Source organism: Vombatus ursinus, unplaced genomic scaffold (genome assembly GCF_900497805.2).
Source record: "Vombatus ursinus unplaced genomic scaffold, bare-nosed wombat genome assembly UNPS02014803.1, whole genome shotgun sequence".
Classification (NCBI taxonomy): Eukaryota; Metazoa; Chordata; class Mammalia; order Diprotodontia; family Vombatidae; genus Vombatus; species Vombatus ursinus.
In genome coordinates this window covers 5,597,894-5,619,384 of record NW_020954581.1, presented here as the reverse complement: position 1 = coordinate 5,619,384, position 21,491 = coordinate 5,597,894, and the positions used below count along the sequence as shown (strand labels likewise).

The 21,491-nt window shown below is 35.9% G+C and overlaps 1 protein-coding gene across 8 annotated transcripts in view; it reads left to right on the top strand.

The window, feature by feature from the left end:
* Positions 1–21,491, top strand: part of ADGRL2 (adhesion G protein-coupled receptor L2) — an 834,153-nt gene that overhangs the window by 755,052 nt on the left and 57,610 nt on the right. For all 8 annotated transcript variants that reach the window (XM_027873936.1, XM_027873937.1, XM_027873934.1 and 5 more), the window contains one exon: positions 15,908–16,017. In XM_027873936.1, coding sequence (XP_027729737.1) covers positions 15,908–16,017 — 110 coding nt within the window. The remainder of the gene's footprint in view (positions 1–15,907; positions 16,018–21,491) is intronic.

The window sequence follows — 21,491 nt, the reverse complement described above, 5'->3', positions numbered from 1 at the left end:
TCCTATTGTGACTCAAAAAATTGTAAATGTTTACACGTCTAAAAGGCAGTAGCAGATTCTACCTCCATCTCTTCTTACTCTTATGCCAGAATCACAGATAGGTAGCAAAACCTTCATTTCCTTTCCATATTTAACTTCCTTAGGTAATTCTCCTGCCTTTGTGACTGAGATATATGAAAAGGACATCTCCTGGAGTCATGTTTTAAAAAGAGCACTTTGGGTAATATGCTGTAGACAGAATACTTGCACGTTAGTGTTCAGTTATCATGAATGCCATCAGCAATGCCTTGTTGCCTTCTTATCAGCCACTTCCTGCTGTCAGCCTGGTACTTATTTCAATAGAAAAGGATTTGCATCAAATGTAATGTTGTGTTATATACAGCTAACATGGGGCTTTTAATTGTACAAACATATGAGACTCCTGCCATGGTAGGCAGTTTGATAAAAGAATTAGATTATTAATATTTTTGACATGATTAAAGATTAGTTCTAATTTGTGGAGGTGAGCCATTGGCACCTTTTTTTTCATGTATTTCTGCATCACATGAGTTTCTTGACTTTGACTTGACCTGACCCACAAAGGATTCATGTCTTTGTCTATTGCCGTGTCTCTGGATAGCTGCATTATTTACATCTAGATTATTTCCCTTGAGGGGGGCTTCAGCCAGTTTGATGGTCCCTTTTCCCACCATGGACCCTATTTCTAGAGACCATTTTTTTTCTCAGTTTCTTTTCTTACATTTTGATTTTAAGGAGCTCACTTATTCCTTCCATCTTTTTCTTTTTTTTTTTTTGGTCTAGGAAAACCATATGTTTTCTTGTGATCTTTCTGAACAGTGGTGCAGGGTTTAAAAAAAAAAAGTACAGGTATGAGCAGCTTCGAGAAGAATAGTTATACCACTTCTAACTCTACTTAGAAATTTGAGTTATTAACTTTATTACTTTCTCCAGATTTCCTTTCTCCTCTCCCTTGGACTATTCAAGAGATTTTTGGGCGGTGTCAGTAAAGGGGTACAGTTTTGTGCTTTTATCAGTTTAGGAGACTTTCAGTGTGGGAATTCCTTCCACAAGTTCAGATCAGCAAATTACCTGTTAACTTACAGTTTTAGGGAATATCCTGGCCACAGAAAAGTTCAATGACCTGTCAGGGTCACATAGCCAATATGAGTTAAAGCTAGACCGTGAACCCAATTTGTCTTTTTTTCCTAGTCTAGCCCCGACATATTCATATAATGTCTACTATGCCACATTGACTCTCAAGCAAGAAAATGACTGGTGTTATTCCTTACTTTTAAAATTCTTTTTATTAAATCAAGGCCATAAATGTTGATTTAATAATATGTCTAAAATTACATTGGACATTGTAGATACAATGTAAACAAACCAGAAGACTTCTACCAAATTGAGCAAGTAGTTTTTAATTCTCTCCTATATGTCTAGCACACTGTGCTTGGTACTTGAGGGAGGCTAAAAAAAACAAAAAAAGGCTACGGCACTGTCCGGACTCTAAAGAAGCTTACTGTTAGGTTGGGGAGCTAAGACTTAACACCTCTGTAATAATGAGAAAATAACAACCAAAGTCCAGTGAATCCAGATACTTTCTCTGGGTTACATGGGTATTAGTGCTACAATGCATCCTTTGCTCTCTCACTACTTTAAGACATAATTGATTGTTTCTATAAAATGAACAAACATTTTTTGAATACATTCTGTATATCCCAAACTGAGGGAGCAGGAGTTAGAAGATGATTATTTTTTTCAATTCACTAAATATGAATTGAATACCTACTGTGTGCAGGGAACTGTTTAGCACCAGGTCATACCTAGAGATGATTAAAACATGGCACCTTCCTTTGAGGAGTTTATAATCTATCTGGGGACATAAGACATAATCAAGGGAAAATTAATTGATGCAAAAATTTGCATAACAGTTCAAAACAATGATAGAGGAGATGCCATAACAGTATATGATGAATTACACAGATGATGATCGTTATAGAAGTAATTGTTGTCTAAGGGACTAGTGAAAGAAGTAAGTAGGCCCATTTTCTCCAGTTATGTATTAAATCAAGCCAAGCTAGAAAGCTTTTAAATAGCTCCTTACTTTGTTTCCTGCACTGTGCAAGGTATTTTGAGGACATAGAAGAAATAGCAGTCATTGAAAGAGAACTGAAAACAAAAGTTTCCTTCTAGGAATAGCTTAGTAGTATTTGTGGTATAATTCAGATAATTTCCCTAGTTTCACTTGTATTCACTTCATTATCACCCTACACTAAGGAGGGCAACAGTGCATTAGTGATAAGTTCAAACTGGGCTGGTTAGGGAATGTGTTATGGGGAAGTGGGACAAAATGTATGGCTTCAAACTAGAGAGGTGGGAAGTCAGAAATTAATCTGTAGGAATTTATTGAGTGTTGAAATTAGAGTTCATTACTTTACCCTATATGGTAGAAAATTATGAGACATAAATTTTGTATTAAAGGAGTTTAAAATCTAGGTGGAAAAAAGGGGAAATGACTCCCATCTGCAAAGAAGGTAGGGAAATAAGGCAAATATGCAACCTAGAGAAAAATAACATGAAGTTAGATTTATTAACAGCTAACATCTTTTTAGTACTTAAATGTTTACAAAGCACTTTCTTCTCAACATCTCGGCGTTGTAGAGAGACTGTAATAGTCACTCACATTTTTGTAGTGATTTAAGGTTTACAAAATACTTTCCTTAAAACATCAGTGAAATAGGTAGGGCGCTAAGAATTATCACCCTGCTATCAGGCATACCACAGGTATAACATCAGCAGCATCAACAATATTTACAATAGAAACACAATGCTAATTTAGCACAGCCTGTTTTTATGAAGCCGTATGCTGACCCTTAGGGTGGATTACTTTCCCTTCTAAATGAGCACAAAATATCCCTTTAATTTTACAATCTGGAATATTGTCAGGAATTGAAGGCAAGTTCACACCTCATCATTCTCTCCCTCCCAATTCTCCTTCCTCTTTTTTAAAATTGGGACATCGTCTGGTCTTTAGTTTTCCATAGTTATCTATGGTTTTTCGAATATCTCAGCAAAGAGATTCTTTAATTCTTTCAGTGTCCTGGAATATATTTGCAAACTTTTGTTAAAGTTTTGTTACTTGTACTCATTAAGAGCAACTAGATACTTACTAGATGTAAGAACATCTCAACTCTTATTAATCATTTTTATTTTACCCAAGTCACTCATCTTCCTTAGCATAGAGGAAAAATTGAACTTCCTTTTCTCTATTATCTATCTTCTTCCTACCCGCCCTGAATAGTAGCCTTAACCCTTCCCTGGTCTTCCTCTTGTTCCCGATAGAGGTTACAAAACAAACCCCAAATCATTGTTATTTTCAACATTCACTGCCAGCCTCTGCAGCTTGTGATACCATTCTTATGTTCCCCTTCCCTCCCCTGCTCCCTTATCCTCAAAGTTCCAAAAGACATCACATCAATTTCATTAGAACTCTCCCCTTTTCCTTGCTCATAAAAATGTTTTTATTTGTATATTTTTGAGGGCAGTCCATACTTCTTAGCTCACATTCACTTCTAGGATATTAGGCTACAGGATCTGAACTCTGAAATATTTCTTCCCCTCATCCAGGGAGCATATCAAATTGTGCCAACCCCACACACGTCCTTTCTCCTCCCTGCCCCATAATTTTCTCATCTGTAAACCAGCGTTAATGATCATTCTTATACTGCTTCTGTTACTGGGTGGTTGTGGGCAAAGTGCTAGCATAAAGGGCTACATAAATGGGAACTGAAGAAATGGTATGTCTATTCCTACTTTTGTCATCTATTGAGTAAATGTTATGATTATCCCTGTTCTTGTCTTCTCCCAGCACTTAACACAATGCCTGGGATATAGAAAGCACATAATAAATGCTTGTTGACTTAACTATTGAGTAAATATTATGATTATTCTTACTTTTACGTTCTCATTTAATATGTTTCATACATTTTTAAAAGTCGGTGTTATTATGACTGATTTTTATTTAAGTGTGAAGTATACTGGTTGAGACACTGTGGCGATTAGGAGAAAGGTGCTCTTTCTGACCCTTTTATTACCTATCTTCTCCCCACCCCCACCCCCAAAAAAATCACCCACCAGGACTACCCTAGATACTGGGGAGAGAATTGACTTACAGTTTCATCGCCACCTTAACCTATTAGCATTATTTTAGGTGGAGTTAGGGAGCCAGCCCTAGTCCAGGGAAAGAGAAAACCTGGGGAGAGTTGGGCCCAGCACTTCACATAGGCTACTGTTTTAATAATAATTATGTTTATGTGACACAGATTTTCAGTGGCAATTTATATAGATGGATCATCTGCCATCCTCTTCATCTGCCACTTCCATCACTACCATATATTGCCTCTGTGTGCCAGGTAAAGAATCTTTTCCCTGAAATCATCATCTGTTTTCACTGTCTGATTGGGGAAACTAGTACACTTTCCTCTTTTTCCCCCCATTAATCCTTATCCCTATGTTCCCTCCTGTGCTGGTTCTTGTATTTTCTCATGTAAACATTCTTAATTTATAATACTGTACTACAACTCTCCGTTTTTAAGCTGTTATTTATGATAAATAAATTCTGGTCATGAATCACATCTTATCATGTTTCAGCGATACCTTCATTGTCATATTTATCTCCTTGCTTTAATACTCCTTAATTTGTTTATTTCCATATTTTTCACATCTATTTATGCACATCTTAGACCACAGCCTTTACTGATCCTGTCTTCTTGCGTATTCTCTTCTGGTCCTTTAATCCTTACAACTACATTACTCCTCCAGAGGCTCTTCTCTTGATCAGTCGCTATAATGAAAACACGGCATTGACCAGATTGGTCCGTTGTACTTCATTTTCAGCAGCAGTGATTTCTGTGTTTCTTCTGGTGCTATCATTTGTTCCCGTATCACTCTCCAGAAGTTGGAGTGGTTATTATTAAATATGACACGTCTCATCAATCTTTCCATCATCATGCCTTGGATAATGTGCTGCGGGAAAACAGTCTACCTTCCCATTGTGGACGGTTTTGTTGACATATCATGGCCACTGTAACCTCTCAGAACCAACTATCATGACTTGTTTCTTCTTACCTGTTACAAGTTCTGGAACAGGAACGTGGCTTGTCACCTACCTCGAATCATTCAGTTGAGAACACACACTCTGTCTTTTCTCGTTCTTCCTGCAACACATCAATCTGCATGTAAACTGAATGAAAATAACTGAACTAATTTGTTTTTGTTTTAATTGCCAGAGGAGAATAACTTGTCTCAAAGAAAAGTAGCAATCAAAAAAATAATACCTCTCATCATTTTGGAGATGGAAAAACAACATAGGGGAAATATTATACCTGAGAATTCTGCAAGGTTTCCAGAGGATAATTGCATGTAGACTTCATTGTGACTAATAAATAACAGTACTTTTGTGATGGACTTTTTCTTCCCTACCTTTTGGTTTTAAAAAAAAAAAAAAGGAAAATATTTATATGAAGGTAGAGAAATGGTGATAGTGAATACTTTGATTTTCACTGTGCTGATTAGAGATTACTAAGGGATTGTACTTGTGTCTTAATTGTGAAAACTTTAACAAATTAGAAGATAATATGAAAAGGTTATAATTTTGCTCTCGCTCATAAGTTCTAAATGCACACTTATTAAGCTATGAACCCCATTTCAGTAGTGTAGGAAATTCTGCCAAACAGTACAGCACTTGTCTCACTCTGTCTCTGGATCTGGATCTGTTTTATATATGTACACACATGGGTATATATGACATACTGTAGTTTGTGTGCAGCCTAATAAGTACCTCTTCAAAAAATAGAGAAAAACAAAATTAATTATCATTAGGTCTTGGAATTAATTCCCCTCCAGCTATCCATTTTGTTTTCAGATTTGTTGCCACTGAACCAGTCAGTTACCACCATATATCTTGAAAGGGGGAAAAATCTCCAAACATCATTGGGTATGGCTTTGACTTTTCTGTTTTGGATTTTCTGGAAAATTACAAAGCCCCTCCCTGAAAAAAGATATTCCCGAGGGTGAATTCAAGGGGGGGGGGGATTGTTTATTCATTTTTACCTTCTTCCATGAAGGTTTTTTTTCTACTATTACAAACTCTTATTCTCTGAGTGGGTAATTAACGTACCATAAAAGCCATTTTTGGAAAAGCAGTCTTAAGGGTGAAAATATTTCTTCACTGAATGATCTTTAAGGAGTAAATAATTACAAGAGGAAAGGATTTGGGATGACCAATATAAGTCTGGGGATAATTAGAAGGAATAGAGTCTGAAAATCGAAGTGCTTGGCATGTACAACAATTCACATATCATAACAAGACTAATTAAATATTTAAAAGCCAAAAATCTCCTTACTATTTGAAGAAAAATAACGCACCACAAAAGAGTCTGTAACTTTGCAGATAATTAGCAAGGGTTATGGGAGGGAAAAAAATCACAGATTGGCTCCAAGGTTCTGCAAGGTCATGTCTTATTACGCTGTATCTTTTATATGGTCTGGTAACAAGTTTCTTGCTAATTTAATCTAACTAGGGCATCCCATAGCGATTTCCCATTTCCCTTGTTAAAAATGTGATAGTTTCTGCAAGTGCAAACTGCAGTAGGTTAACATTTTTATAAATAATTGCTCCTAATTGATACAGGTCATAATAATTTTTTTTTAATTATTCAAGGGGAAGTCCTGAAGTTATAGACACAAAACATTTATTTAAGAAAATCATTTACAGATTTACACCGGTTTTTTGTCCTCTTAAATTAGGTTGTTCCCTTGACTCTGCAGCAAGACCTGATGACCTTATGAATGAAACTTGGTCTCAGTGGCCTGCTTTGTAAATAAATGTCTTATTTTGCTAATAAAAGCAAGTACATTTATGTTGAATGTGCATTTCTGCAAACAGGAGATTTTGTACCAGATTAATAAGGCTCTGAATGAGTGGAGCCTGATTTGCATTAAACTGACCCAAAGGTCCAGTAAAAACTGTAAGGAATTATCATGGTTTCTAATATATTGGAAGTTTTCCTTTCTTTCTTTTAATAGATCAGCTTTGCCACTTTAAAAAGTTCATTTTAACAATTTTCAGGTTTATTTTTAGGGCAGGGCAAATTTGAGTTGTTTTAAATTATAAATATGTGGTTTAAGATATAGAAAAATTACCTTGACTGATAAACCACTTTGCTGTTGTAACCCCTACCTGAACATCTTACACAACGATTCACAGTAAAGAAACAGGGAATCAATTTCCACTTTCAACTCTGTTAGAGAAGTTGTCAATGCCAAGGGGTGGATGAAAAGAAGGACAGCATTGTAGTGATGAGTTAAAATAGCTTTTACTGTCAGCCCCATGGTGAGTGGGGCTGCTCTGCACTGTGACCGGATGCTACTATACTCGAAGTTCTCTGTGGGATTTTCCCCTCTCTACGTTAAGGCTTGTCCCTTTTTTTTGTTATACTGCAGTGCTATAGTAACAAATATCCTCCCTCACTTTTTTTTGTCCGTCACCTGGCCAGTACCAGAATTCTAGAATCTACTAGTTTAGAAAGGAGGAGCTCTGACGTTTTAAATTCTTTAATAAACATCATTAAAATAGGCATTTTTATTTTTCAAGACCACGATCTAATTGATACAAGTGATTAAAATATTATCTGTGGTTCTTTTTTTCCCCTGAAATATTATTTAAATCTATTAAAAATCACCAGTGAGGGTTGAACTAAACAAAAATTATATTAAGGTTTTCCAAAATATGAAGCCCTTACAAGCGTTGATATTTACTCAGTGATCATAAATAAGAGTGCAGAAGTCACTTTTTTCATTGGTGAACTTCAGAGTATGTAAAATGCTGGTCCTTAAAATAATAACTCAATAATTATGAACTTAGGAATTTTACAAGACTGATAGGAATGCTCTGGACAACTCATTATTAAATTAATTAAGAGTACATATTTATTTGACAAATGATGGCATTATTACGGAACACCTCTTTTTGCCATGTTAATCACACATCATTTAGTTTCCTAATGTTATGTTTACTTAGTAATTAGTAAGACTCACAAATCGTCATTATTAAATGTTTAAAGAAAGCTGAACCCATTTACCTTAGCCCTACAGTATGGAAGTTGGGATGATTAAAGAACATCTTGTTATAAATAAACAAGGGTTTACTTTCTTTCAAAGACTTGATCCAACATTCTGCTCAGTTTTCCATTACCACATATCTATAAAGTCAGCAGTCACCTTGGTATGGTAAGGAGAAAAAACTTCTTGGCTATACTAAGTTCCTTGATACTTGTTAAAGTCATGATCATAGGAGTCAAGGCTGGAAAGGACCCTGAATATCATTTACTCTCACCTTTTCGTTCTACAGATGAAGAAACTGAGGATCATAGATGTTAAGGGACTGGCCCAAGGTTGTGCAGGTAGTGAATAGTGGAGATGGGAATTAAGTCTGGACCTATATATTGGGTGGTTTCTGTGGGAATTCTCTGTGTATTGAGGGAAGGGTCCCACATTTGAATACGAGGAAGTTAGAGATGCCCTGGAGACTGGTACAGGGGTATATTCTCTGGCTATGTTGCCCATTTCTCTCCCTGCTATACAGATTATAGAGCCATGGGGACACATATTGGCTTTTATGGCACTGTGATGTGCCAACGATGACACACGATTCTCTAAAAAATAGAGATAACAGTTTGCTGGATGGATATCTTATTTTTAGCTGCCATCGAATTGTATTTACAGATAGTCTAGTAAACTCTGTGTGTGTGTGTGTGTGTGTGTGTGTGTGTGTGTGTGTGTTAAATGAAGTTATTTTCAGAGGTGAGACAAGTGGGCTATGATCGAGGGTGTCAGCATATTTTTGTTGGTCTTGGTGATTCCATGTTTTTGTTTGTTTTTGCGGGCTTTTTGTGAGTTTATAAATCTGTGAGTTTATTTGGGCTTTTGTTCTCCCTAACTTAAGTACCTAGAAAGAATATAGCCCTGTCTTGAATTGTAATGCTTTAAGTCAAGGTTAGAATACAGAATGACTTCATTTTAGTGATGATACCAGGAGCAACTTATTCTTTGAGAAATACATAACTTACTCTTGATGATGACTTTATATATTTTAGGACACTCATGGGGATGTCCTGAGTAGACTAGGGGTGTTGGTATTATCAAATGATACCCTGTTGCCTCAAAAGAGTTATTTCATCTCTAAACCGTGTGCACTTTTATCCCAAAGATCTGGTGACTCGTCAAAAGAACAGACATAATAGACAGTGGATAGAGCACCGGTCCTGAAGTCAGGAGGACCTGAGTTCAAATGTGGCCTCAGACCAAACACTTGACCCGTACTAGCTGTGTGATCTTGGACAAGTCACTTAACCCTGATTGCCTCACTAAAAAAAAAAAGCACAAGGTCAGAAGTCAGAGGATAGAGGACCTGGGTTCCAATCCCACTTGACACCTACCACCTGTACGACCTTGAGCAAGTCACTTAATTTTCCAGGGCATCAATTTCCATTTTTAAAATTGAGAGATTAGACTAAATGGTTCTGAGTCCCCTTCCAGCTTTAAAGCTATGATCGTTATCACGCGAGATTACTATTATTGTATAAGTGAATTGTTTCAAATGATAGCGGTCACTAATGAAAACCTGGTGTTGTGATAAATATGACACTTCTCTCTCCAGAACTTGGCGCTCCCCTACCCCCTGCAGGTTTAGTACAATATTGATTCTGGAGATGACTCTTCAAACTTCTGCTGTAGTTGAGTTTTAGGTTTCTGTCATCATCGGCAGAGCTTTTCATTTGAATGCTGGGGTATTTGTTCAAGTCCATAGATTTTGCATTTTTAATCTTCCATAGAACACTGGTGAATAATGGCCCCTGGCAGGAGATAATGAAATTTTCTTAATTTATATTTTCAAGCAGAAGCTTCAATTGAAAATGGCGTCCCATGGCCTGGAGACATAGCTCTGGTGCGAGTTTCAGGGGAGCTATAATAATAATGCAGTGCCATCGGTGACGGGGAATGATAGGACAGTGAAGAAGTAATTTAAGGAAGAAAAGAGAATGTACCAAAGCTTTATTGTAGCATATCTAATGATCTGCTGAAGATTCCCAATGGTTTTTGGAGCATGACTGGAGAAACTAATGTTATCTTGCCAAAACACAAGCCCCTGCTTAATCAGCAGAACAAGACTATTGATTAAAACACCTCACACAATAGATTACACATGGAATCTCATCTCCATACTTTGCACTTGGTAAAGTGTAATAATGAGCATAAGATAATCAAAAGAAGAGTAAAAGCAATTTGTTGGGCATTGTACAAGTCAAGATTAGAGTTGCAATGGAAACAAATTAGCATGAGAAGTACTGCTCTTTTTAAAGCTGTGCACATGGAGAAATTTACACAACACAGGGAAGATGACACATGAAAAAGAAAGATTTTTTTTTTCCTTCTGCCACTTTAATTTTTGGCAGATCTGTGGAAATTATTGGTTGGGGAGGGGGCGAGGGGCATACATTTATCTCTCTGTCATGTAAAGAACCAGTCCAGATAAGCAAATAGTTCTGCTTATGAGACACATTTAAGCGTGTTAATTTAATTATTAAATTAGTTTTTAAGAATTTGCTTTGTAATTATACTAATTGACACCTGTGGTTTGTGAAAATACAACCTTGTTTGGTTTTGTTTTTACACTTTAAATGATAAAGGAAGGAGAGTGTTTGAATAGTTTAGTACCAGCCTTTAGCATTTTTATTTGCCTCACAGTGGTTAGGGACAAAAACAAAACAGATAACTTTCCACAAAATTGCTTTTGATCTGTGCACAACTATGGTTTCTGAATAATTCATATGCTTATATGGAACATAAAATCAACTGTTACTATGTGTCTTGTCAAAAATTGTATTTATTTTCTTGTAGTAAATTAATCTTGTTTTGTCATTGTGAATATTAAGAGTGCCCTAACTGGTGCCATTGTATCTTGTAGTATATGCTCAGACTTTCTGGGGTCGTGAACAGAGGATGGATTGGTCAGTGTTCAAATTGTGCTTCTGACTTACTGGCAGTGTGTGACCTATGGTCACTTAAGGTTAAGTCATTTAGCCTTTCCCTGCCCAGGAGAACTATAAATTATGGAAGAGTTTACTGATACTCATCAGTAAAGAAAGATTTCTGGCTAAACTGATAAATTCACAGGTCCAGAGCAAATAAAACATGAGATTTCGTTATGATCAAACTATACACTATTAATAAAAATCAATATAAGTAAAAGCTGGTAACTATCTACCACAGATTGTAGAGGAGATGACTATAGGTTGGGTGGGACACTGGACTATGCGATTCTAAAGTTAGAATCCTCAGCACTCTTGAGGTCAGGTCAGCTCCTTGGCGCCTTATTTCTCTTTGGCACTTCCTTAGTACCTAGCAAAAAGCCTTACACATAATAGGTACTTAATAAATGAATAAATGGTCATTAGAGTACTGAATGAGTGCCATTTGCTGTAATATGGTGTTCTTTAAGATTTTTTTTTTAAAGGTCCTTTGTCTCACGTAAGTTTTGGACATATACCAGCTCAATATCTTAAAGGCTTTTAAAATTAACTTTATTCCGTAAATGTACTGAATTTATTGTGTTTTTCTTCCTTAGTATTTCAGAAGTTAGTTAGAGTGTAACTTGAAGATGTTCTGTTTCAAGATTTTTTTTTTCATCCTCTCTTGAGAAGACAGAATCAACTGGCCTTATTTCTGAATGGGAATTTCTCACTTTAGATTAAGTGAAAAAAAAAATACAACTGTAGGAATGAGTCGCAAAGTATAATAATTCACATGTGTGTAATTTCAAAGCAGGGCTCTTTGACCTATATAATGAGAGTGAAATTTGCTTTTTGTTGTTGTTGGTGTTGTTTTGGTGCTGAATGTCACAGAGCTCACAAAGGGGGTCTCTCCAGTTTATGGTCATTTTCTTGTCAGTTGCAAAACATTTTTTCCCCCCTTCCATTCGTGAATCTCTGTTTTTCAGATATTAGATGATACTCACCTCATACTTATCAAGATAATTTTAGATTAGCATATCATACAAAAATAACTTGATTAGCATATCATACAAAAATAACTTTTCATCTTAACCTGACATTTCAACTTTAAGCCACATGTGTTATTTATTTAATATATAGGGAATAGGGCCTGGACCTGTGAATTCACTGATTTGGGAACCCTTTTTAGAGTGCAATGAATGACCTCAACGACTTCTCTGTTACTTACTGTCTTTGAAAGGTACCTTAGAGCAGAAGTGCCTGACACATGGATTGCAGGCTGCTCCGAATATGGCAGGAATTAGGTCAAAATATAATTGGGAAATATTAAAATAAATTAAAATGCAATAAAACACAGTTAATGTTAGCATGTGGTTTTCTTAGTATGCACCTGTAGGGATCCTTATGTACTGATGATCAGTGGCACTTATTTCTACTCGAGTTTGAACTTCCTGGCTACAGCACACAGTTTCTATAACATCGCTGGGATCCCATCATTAGGTAGTTATGTGTCAGGTGGGTCTCACATTTAGTATGTAGCAAGGAATAAAGCCAAACTCTTATTGTAGCAGGCATAATGGAATAATAGAAAAAAAATCATCAAAGGTAGTTATTAAATTCTTTTTGTGGGCAAATAATTTTTTAAGAAATCTAATAATGGGAGATTTAAGGTGCCTCAAAATTAAGGGGAGATAGTTTAAATTTAACAAAAACAAATCATAGTTAAATGTCTTAGTGTTTATGTTCCTCAGATTCCAGGAAATAGCCATATCTTAGATTAATCATCTGCCTTTACTTGGGGCAGATTTAAATGGATCAAGCTCACAATATTTTTGCATAGAAATAATTGCAGTGGCTAAAACAAATGAAAAAGTTCAGGTTAATCATTAATGAAATCTTTTCTCTAATGACCATATAATGCTTCCCCCCCCAAAAAATTGGCAATAATTTTATTTCCAGAATTATTTGAGTTTAGAAATCTTTATCAACTAACATTCCAGGGGAGAGTGTTGGGGTTTTTTTTTTTGCCAGAGATACATCTATTTTTGTGATTAAATAGCATAGCTGCTATTAGACTCTTTTTCCTTAAGCTTTCCCAAAGAAATGATAATGCTATCCAACTGTATGCCTCTGTTGCACTCAACATTAGATCATAGAAAGCATTACCATCATTAAGTCCATTAAACAAATTTTACAGAAATTCTATTCGTTCTTTTAATTTTTCGTCTCTTCTTTATCGGCTGTTCTTTGGTGCTGTGGGTCCATAATCTCACTGATGCTAATGCTCCTTCCAGCAGCTGAGGTTACAAGCCATCCATGCCTTATCTTCTCTGTTTCTTATCCATGTCCTCCTAGACATTCTCCAGAAAGGACCCAATCAACATGCCAGGGATCTTTACCTGGATCTCCTCACATCATATACTAGTGCAGTTCATCAACTGCATATTGGTTAATTAATTATTTTGACTAGAACTTTGATTTCATGTTATAGGAAAAGCCTTCTACCAGAAGAGATAAGCACCTTCTCAGCAATATCTGGTCTTAGAGATAATACTCATAAAATATGATATTTGTAAAGCACTTTGCTAATTTGAAAGCATGATTAAAAATGTTGGCTGTTATTGTTAGAGAATTGCCTGGGAGCTTTGAGAGAGACTTGTCCAGATTCACACCGACAGTATATGTTCAGAGGTGGTATTTGAATTACGACCTTTGTGCCTCTGAGCCACACAGCCACTACCCCATTAATGGTCCACTCTTAAAGTATTAAAAGGGTATTGGAGATTTCATGCTAATGAAGTTATGAGTATGGGCACTTCCTCCACTAATACAGAAGCTTTTTCCCTTCATCTTAGAAGATGAGCTTTGAGTTTCTTTAGCTGCATTAAGTTAGTTCCTTATAGCCAGTCTTTGTTGTTATTGTTTTGCAAAGGGAATAAAAAGGGCATTTCAAACAAACTCAGCGTTATTAACATTTATGCACTTCACATGCTCAAAATTACTATACCAATGATACATTTATGAGAAGTCATAATGAGTTTATCATACATTAATCAAAATAAAATTTCAATTAATAATTTTGATCTTATTTGAGAAATATCCATTATAATATAATTCAAATAACAATATATGACATCTTCTTCGGGGTCATTGTATTACACTTTGACCTGTATTACTCTTTTAAATTTTATCATATTAAAATCTAAAAGCTAATTCAGATTTTGTGATCCCTCCAAGGAGCCAAGACAAATCTGATCTGAGACTGCGGTCCAGTTATTAGAAAGGCCATGCCCCTTTCTGTTCTCCCTCCAAAAAATTTATCTGGATGATTTTTCAGTAATAAATATTTCTTCCTTCCTCTTCTCAGTGTTTGTCCAGTACTCATGGTGCCAAACAGAGCCAGGCTCTGAATACTCCACTTGGTATCTGTTTGACCTCGGGCATATTATCTAACCTTTCAGAGGTTCAGTTTCCTTATCTGTAAAATGAAAGGGGTTGGATTCGACCTATATGGTGCCTTCCACCTCTTAATTTATGGGCCTATTAGTTTCTTTTTTTTCAGGAGCCAACAATTTAGCAGTGAACTAATCATTCTGGGGATTTTGGTTTTAATTCTTGGCTCTACCACTGACTAGCTCCTGTCCTAGGACCTTAGTTGATTCTTTGATTTGTTCCATTTCAATTCTGGAGTACTTGACCTTTGTCATAGGACCCCTTCCAAAAGTAGATAACATTGATTCAGATGAATAAAAAGGGCATGGATTTAGAGACCACTGTACAGATGTTGAATATGTATTATTTTGCTCGATCAAGAGATAGTCTATCTATTCTAACTTAGAGAAAGAAATGTATATCTCTGAAAGGTTTACCATTGGAGTAATATAGCATTTTAATTTGGTATAGCAAGATAGACTATTCCAGGGAATATAAAATCATAACTTCTCACCTATGTCCTTTTGTTATGTCAATTTATACAGAAGAATTTGTAAATTAATCTCAGCATTATGAGTGGGGAAGGACATTTGTGTAAGAGGTGTATCACATTGGTCTGTGGTTTTGTGTTCAACAGTGTGGACAATACCTGTGGTAGAGAAATGATTTTGCAAGTTGCCAGTGACCAGATGAATTTCTTTCATGGCTATATTTCTTTTGCTTTTATGAGCAACTTGGCTAGTAGATGGGGTGTTGGGCTTATAACCAGCAAGAGCAAGATTCAAATCTTGCCTCTGACATTTTCTAACTTTGTGACTGTGGGCAAGTAACTTCACATATATGTGTCTCATGAAACTCTCTAGTAAGTTATCAGTAGTTTTTAGAGATAATTTCTTCAATTGAATGTTTCCCTCCTGTTTGCTGACGGCACCTTCAAGAATACCAGCTAGGCTCTTCTGTTTTCATTTTTAATCTTTCTCTCTCTCTCTCTTTTCTCCCTTCCTATTTTTTCCTTTATCTCTCTTTCGCTTTTTTCCTCTCTCTCTCCCTTCCCCCTTTCAGTTCAGGATTAAAAGATTGTGTTTCTGTTGTTGTTTTTTACATTGTATAATATATTTTAAACAATTGAATGGCATAGAAATAAAATTTTTAAAAAAATGACTTGTGTCCTGAAAGATTAGTTATTTCCCCCTTTATAGCGCCAATCTCTAATAAAGCCTGTATTCATAGTTGTTATGAACTCAGGTAGCCATGAATTGAAATATATTGTTTTGATACACACGATTTACAAGCTTCAGTTGATCTAATATTGGTTGATCTTGTTGCTTCATTGAGTTGATAGTGAATTACAAATTCAGATTCCAGTTTAAATTAATGAGCTTTTCTCTTTGCTCCCATTACAGGTGTAACAACCGAACACAATGCATAGTAGTTACTGGGTCAGATGTATTTCCCGACCCTTGTCCTGGAACATACAAATACCTTGAAGTCCAATATGAATGTGTCCCTTATAGTAAGTATAAATGTTTTGTTCTTGTTCACTTCCTCCAACCTTTCCAATTGATGCTGGAACACAACTCCATAAAAGACAAGCATACGTTTATGGCCTCCAGAACCATTATGCATGCAGAGCACTTACGGACTAGGGCCTCCAATTAGCTTCACCAAGTGTGGAAGGAAGCCATAATGTGACACTGGCCAAGTGTCTGTCTGTGTTCTTAAGTGTTTGGCTTTTAAGGCTAGTGTTTTTCCAGAAAACAAACTTGAATTAGCTATTCAATAGGCCAGATAGAAATTTGTACTTTTGCCCAATACCAGTTGCTGACAAATTGGTTTGGCTCGCAGCTTTCTAAAGAAGGAATTGACTTCAATTTTAATCCTGAGTTCCTTGAAAGACAGCCTGCTGCTGTGGTCACTTTGGTACATGGTGAAAGTCGCCATTGGGGTAATGGAGGCAACCGCTTCCTTCATTGCTCAGTTTTGTTGAGGGAAGTTTTCTTTGTCCGATTCAGCAGCAGATTTGTCCATGCCACTCATCAAAGTCAATACAAATGAAACACATCAAACAAAATTGTGGAAAAGCACCTGTTGTTAGTCGAATCTTAGGAAAGAACATAAATATTTTTTAAAGAGTGATGAAAATTACAAGTAAGGAATCAAGCAGTGGCTTAAGAATCTATGAATTCTTTAAATTTCTGATAACCAGAATTTACATTTTGGAATTCTCTTTCATTTATTCAGCACTCATTCAGCCATACCATTTGAGTCAACTCGAAAGCTTAAGTATATCACTTATTTTTTTTTGTGACACTATTTTGGGTGATCTCCTGTAATTACTTGTCATTTTAAAAGGGACAGGTGGTCACATGACCTAGAAGCCAATAGCCCATCTGAAGCCAGAGTTCTTTGTCAGAATTCACCCCCACTATAAGTGTCTCTACTCACATGTAAAATCTGATTCAGAGGCATACTGAAATCATAGCAGTTACAGACTTAAAAACCAAAAGAATGAATTCTGGCATGAGACTCGTCATGTTCAAACTGCCAGTGAAGGTGGTTATTCTTTCAACATGTTTAAAAATGGAAAAGTTTGAAGACCTCCCGCTAAAGTGCTTTCTACTATTAAATTGATTTAGGGTTATGGTGTATCAGTTAAAGGCCAAACACAGATCATCTTTTTTGTTTTATTCTTGCTGTGTGTTCCCGAGTTACTGTAAAATAGATGCTTTTTTGTGTGCATTTCCTTTTTTTCCCCCTGTACCATTTGTAGGATCGGAAACCTACTGTGAGCACTGATCTTGGCTCCATTTCCCCTGTGCGTAATATTGGTGGCTTGTACAATCATTCTCTTTTTGCCACCAGAGGAACTGTGTTGTTTTGAGCTAACCGAAATTATTCTGTTCCGTAAAGATGCTTTTTACTTGAATTTAGCATGGTTTCAGTCCTCCAATTAAAAAAGGGATACACGTCCTGACCCTAACAATGGAATGAGTCAGAGCTGCCAAGAGTTGAGTCTCCCTGGAGCCAATCCCTGTAACCCAGGCCATAGACCAAGAACAGTATTATGCACATATTATTTTCAGACTTCAGTAATTTCTCATGCTGTTTGAGAGGGGGAAAAGTTTGGATATCTCCTGGTCATTCTAACTTTCAGAAATTTTACCTTTTCAGCTGTTCAGAAGTCTAGTCCATTGTGTGTGAGCACTAAACTCTAACACAGAACCAGATTCAGAAAAGTAATTTGTTCTCTTTACTGGTAATTCAGTTTACATTCGCTTCCTAGATGTTGGCACGAGGCAGCAATGGGTCTGTGGCTTTTCTTTCCCTCCTAATGACACATTAAGAAAATAGAATTGTCCTATGTAATGGTGCCACAGTTTCATTTGTACAGATTTTCCGTAGGGCTGAAAAAACTCATTACCTCTTAGACGTCTCTTTTAAAATCATTCTTAAAGCATTTGAAATGCCATGATTTCTGTCATCTTCTCTACATGCTACATTAAAAAAAAAGTTTCATTTATCATGTTCTCTGTTATCTGTCTCCTCTACCTGCTGCTCTTTTTAGGGTCTGGCTTTCACATATTCTCTTCTTCCATTGTGTTTCTCCTCCATGGTCAAGTCGAATTTGCATGCCTCTTTCTACAGTTTACTGATTGGATGGAAATGATGTCATCATTAAATAATATTTATTTGTTATCTTTTGTCACGTGGCACTACACCAGTAACCGTTCAAAACAAATCCTCTAGGAACTTAAAAATCCTAAAATGTGTTTTTCTTCCTCCACAACTAATGTCAAAAAAATATCAGTATTCATGGAAATTTTTAGATATGATTGAATTCAGCAGAAACTATTAGCAATACTAATAGTTTAGCATTACTTCAATGCCTAAACATGCACAGATACATACGTATATGTTATATGTACTATCTAAACACCTCATATGTAATGATTGAACAAGTATGTACATATATACACATAGACTTTTAATCATTCCTGGAGGTACTTCACATGCACGGATATACACATGCATATGTTATATGTAATATCGTAACACCTCACATATAATTAAATAATCCCATACACATATATGCATAAGACTCTTGAGAATTCCTGGAAGTACGGAGAGTTTGTCCTGCCCTTTGCCATGATCCCCTGAACAAATTTATGATACACCAAAAAGACTTGATGAATGAGGCCTCCAGCTGGCATTTTAACCCCCCAGGCCCCAACATTTTTTGGTATTTTTTTTCTGTAAACAACCTTATTTCTAATTATCTTATCATGAGAAATCGCACCACATAGTATTGCCACAAGTTTCATATGGTGATAAAAATAATAATTGGACAAATGTCTTGAGAGAATTCAGAATAAAACATATTTTGTGTCACTATAGGTACAGAGTCTATTTGCATACGTGTATATGCACATGCACACATGCATGTTTGTGATGTGTGTGTGCCTCAGTTTCTCTGAGACCAATTCTTTTCCTGCCTAAACATGCAATCCTCTATTGACAATGGTAGGTAATGTATATTTGTTTGTTCTACAGACGTGCAAACGAACATGGCTGATTTTGTACAATAACTAAACCAGCCTTTTTAGGACAAGTAACGGTTTATATTATGCACTTGGGGAAAGCGTAGCATTAATTATGCTACTCTATTACGAGAGTGGCCTGGAAATTTTCTTTAAATGGGGAGATGATATTAGGATTTTGACATGTGTGTGTAGGTATATTCAGATACATACAGACACATAGAAGGCTGGATTAGCATGCTTATTCTTCTTGGGGTCTCTATAAAAAGTTTTATATGGATTGAAGTTGTAAGCATTTAAAAACATTAGTCTGAAATGATTCACCAAATATTATCTGTTATCTTTAAAGTTTGGATATTGCTGCTTAGTTTTCATCGGGACAACAAATTCAATGATAATTAAATCCAGTCACAAAGAAAGAAGTAATTCTCTACCTGATTTCTTCCCCTCTCAGTGTACAATATGTTAATACTTTGAATAAGATACGTCACCTTGTTGCAACAAATACAAAATGTTAAACTATATACTTCTGCTTAAACTTTTAATGCAATTTAGACAAATTATATATGTATGTCTAAACATATATGGATATTAAATGTTATATTTTCCATTCATGTCTGATGGAATTTGTAACATTTGTTCAATGACTATAACCATCTATCACCCCAAATCATATATGGCTGTAATGCAGACATAAAACTAATGATTTCTGTTATCCTTGTCATTCTATCAGTCCCCTACCGTTATTGATTCTAAGCAGGTACAATATTGCTCTTCATTGAGGAAAAAGTTCATACATTATGTGCACAGAAGGAATCATCTGCAAGTCATTAACTCCAAATTGCAGAGAGCCCCAAAATGTCTATTTACTTGAATAAATCCAGAATTAGAAATTAGAGAGAAATAAGTATGTTACCTGAAGATATCAGTGTGCCTGGTTAGCAAAGTGCTTATTATAAACCAGTTGACCTTAACAAAAATAGAGGGGATGAGGTGCCACTTACTTGGCTAAAACTGCTTCTCTGTGAAACTTTCTACCCCCCCCCAAAAAAAAACAAACAAACCAAGAAGAGCAGTAACAACCACTAGCAGCAACGGCAAACAAGAACCAGTCAGTGTATAGCATTGAGAATAAATACAACCCGACCTTTGAGCAGTCAGGCTGTCTGTAAAATACGTAATGCTCATACAGTTGGGCACTGCTGTTATCAAAAAAGGCTATAACAATCCTCATTCCTCTGATGGTTTTATGAAACTCAGGCAACATACTTCAAAGTCTCCTAATGTGCAATAGTTTTGTTTTTTTAAATTGCTGATGATTATGAGGAGACTTTTCAGCAACAGAATTCTTATGTAACTTGCTGCATATAACAATACAATCCTTTTTAATTTGTGGGGGTGGGTTTCGGGGGAGTGGGATTAGGTGGAGGGGGGTTTGCTCCTGTAATATAACTATTAATCAGGTTTGTTTTATGGAGTATGTAGGGGGGAGGGGTTTGCCTTGAATGCTCTGTGTGATGATTTCTGCATGCTAGCTTGCTATTCTGTAGTGAATTTGATGATGCTAAGAGACTGTCTTAACAAGCTAACCGATACTTTTCTTTCTCCCTTTTCTTCCTTGCCTACTGTGCTTGCTTTTCTCTTGTATGTATTTTGCTTACAATTTTTCTAAGCTTAGTTTTTAAGTATTAGATTTAGAATATATAGAGTTTATTAAGGACTCCAGGGTAAAACAAGTTAAAGGGTTGGGGGGAGGGAATAAAATTGAATAGAATCTTAACAGAGTAGAAGATATGAAGCTAGGGGAAGCTAGTCACTTATTTAGCCCACAAGTCCACATAATCTCACATAAGTATACTTGGATAAAAATGTGGCCTTATCAATATTTATAGAACTTTTAACTGAATGTCAAAATATTTTGGTTTTTGATAAATTGGCCAATAATTTCCTACTCTCCTTCTCACCTTTAAAAAAGAAATCAATGTTGGTTGAACTTAAGGGTGATAGGTTAATGTAGAAAAAATAAAGCTAAATTTGTGTGTGTGTATGCATGTGTGAGTGAGTGTGTGTGTGTGTGGGGGTGTGTGTAGTGCATGCCTATATAAAATAGGACTTGGTGAGATTATTGAGTGACATTGGGGAGGGGAGAGTATGTATACCATGCATTAGTGAAAGCTTTCATTATTTATTTAGGTACATTAAGTGAAGCAACATGCCAACATATCTGTATTGCCTCTTTAATCTACTAAAATGATTGATCCATGTTCATTTATGTAACTTTAGAATCTTTCTCCTGCTAGGTTTTCCTGTTGTCTGTTTCTCTTTATCCAAAGTAGTACAGCTCTTATTCTCCCTATATTTAGCATCTATTACTAATTCAGTCTTAAGACTAATAGTCAATTTATGTTAATCTTTTTTCTTTTCTCCTTGCACTCTTTTTTTTTTATTT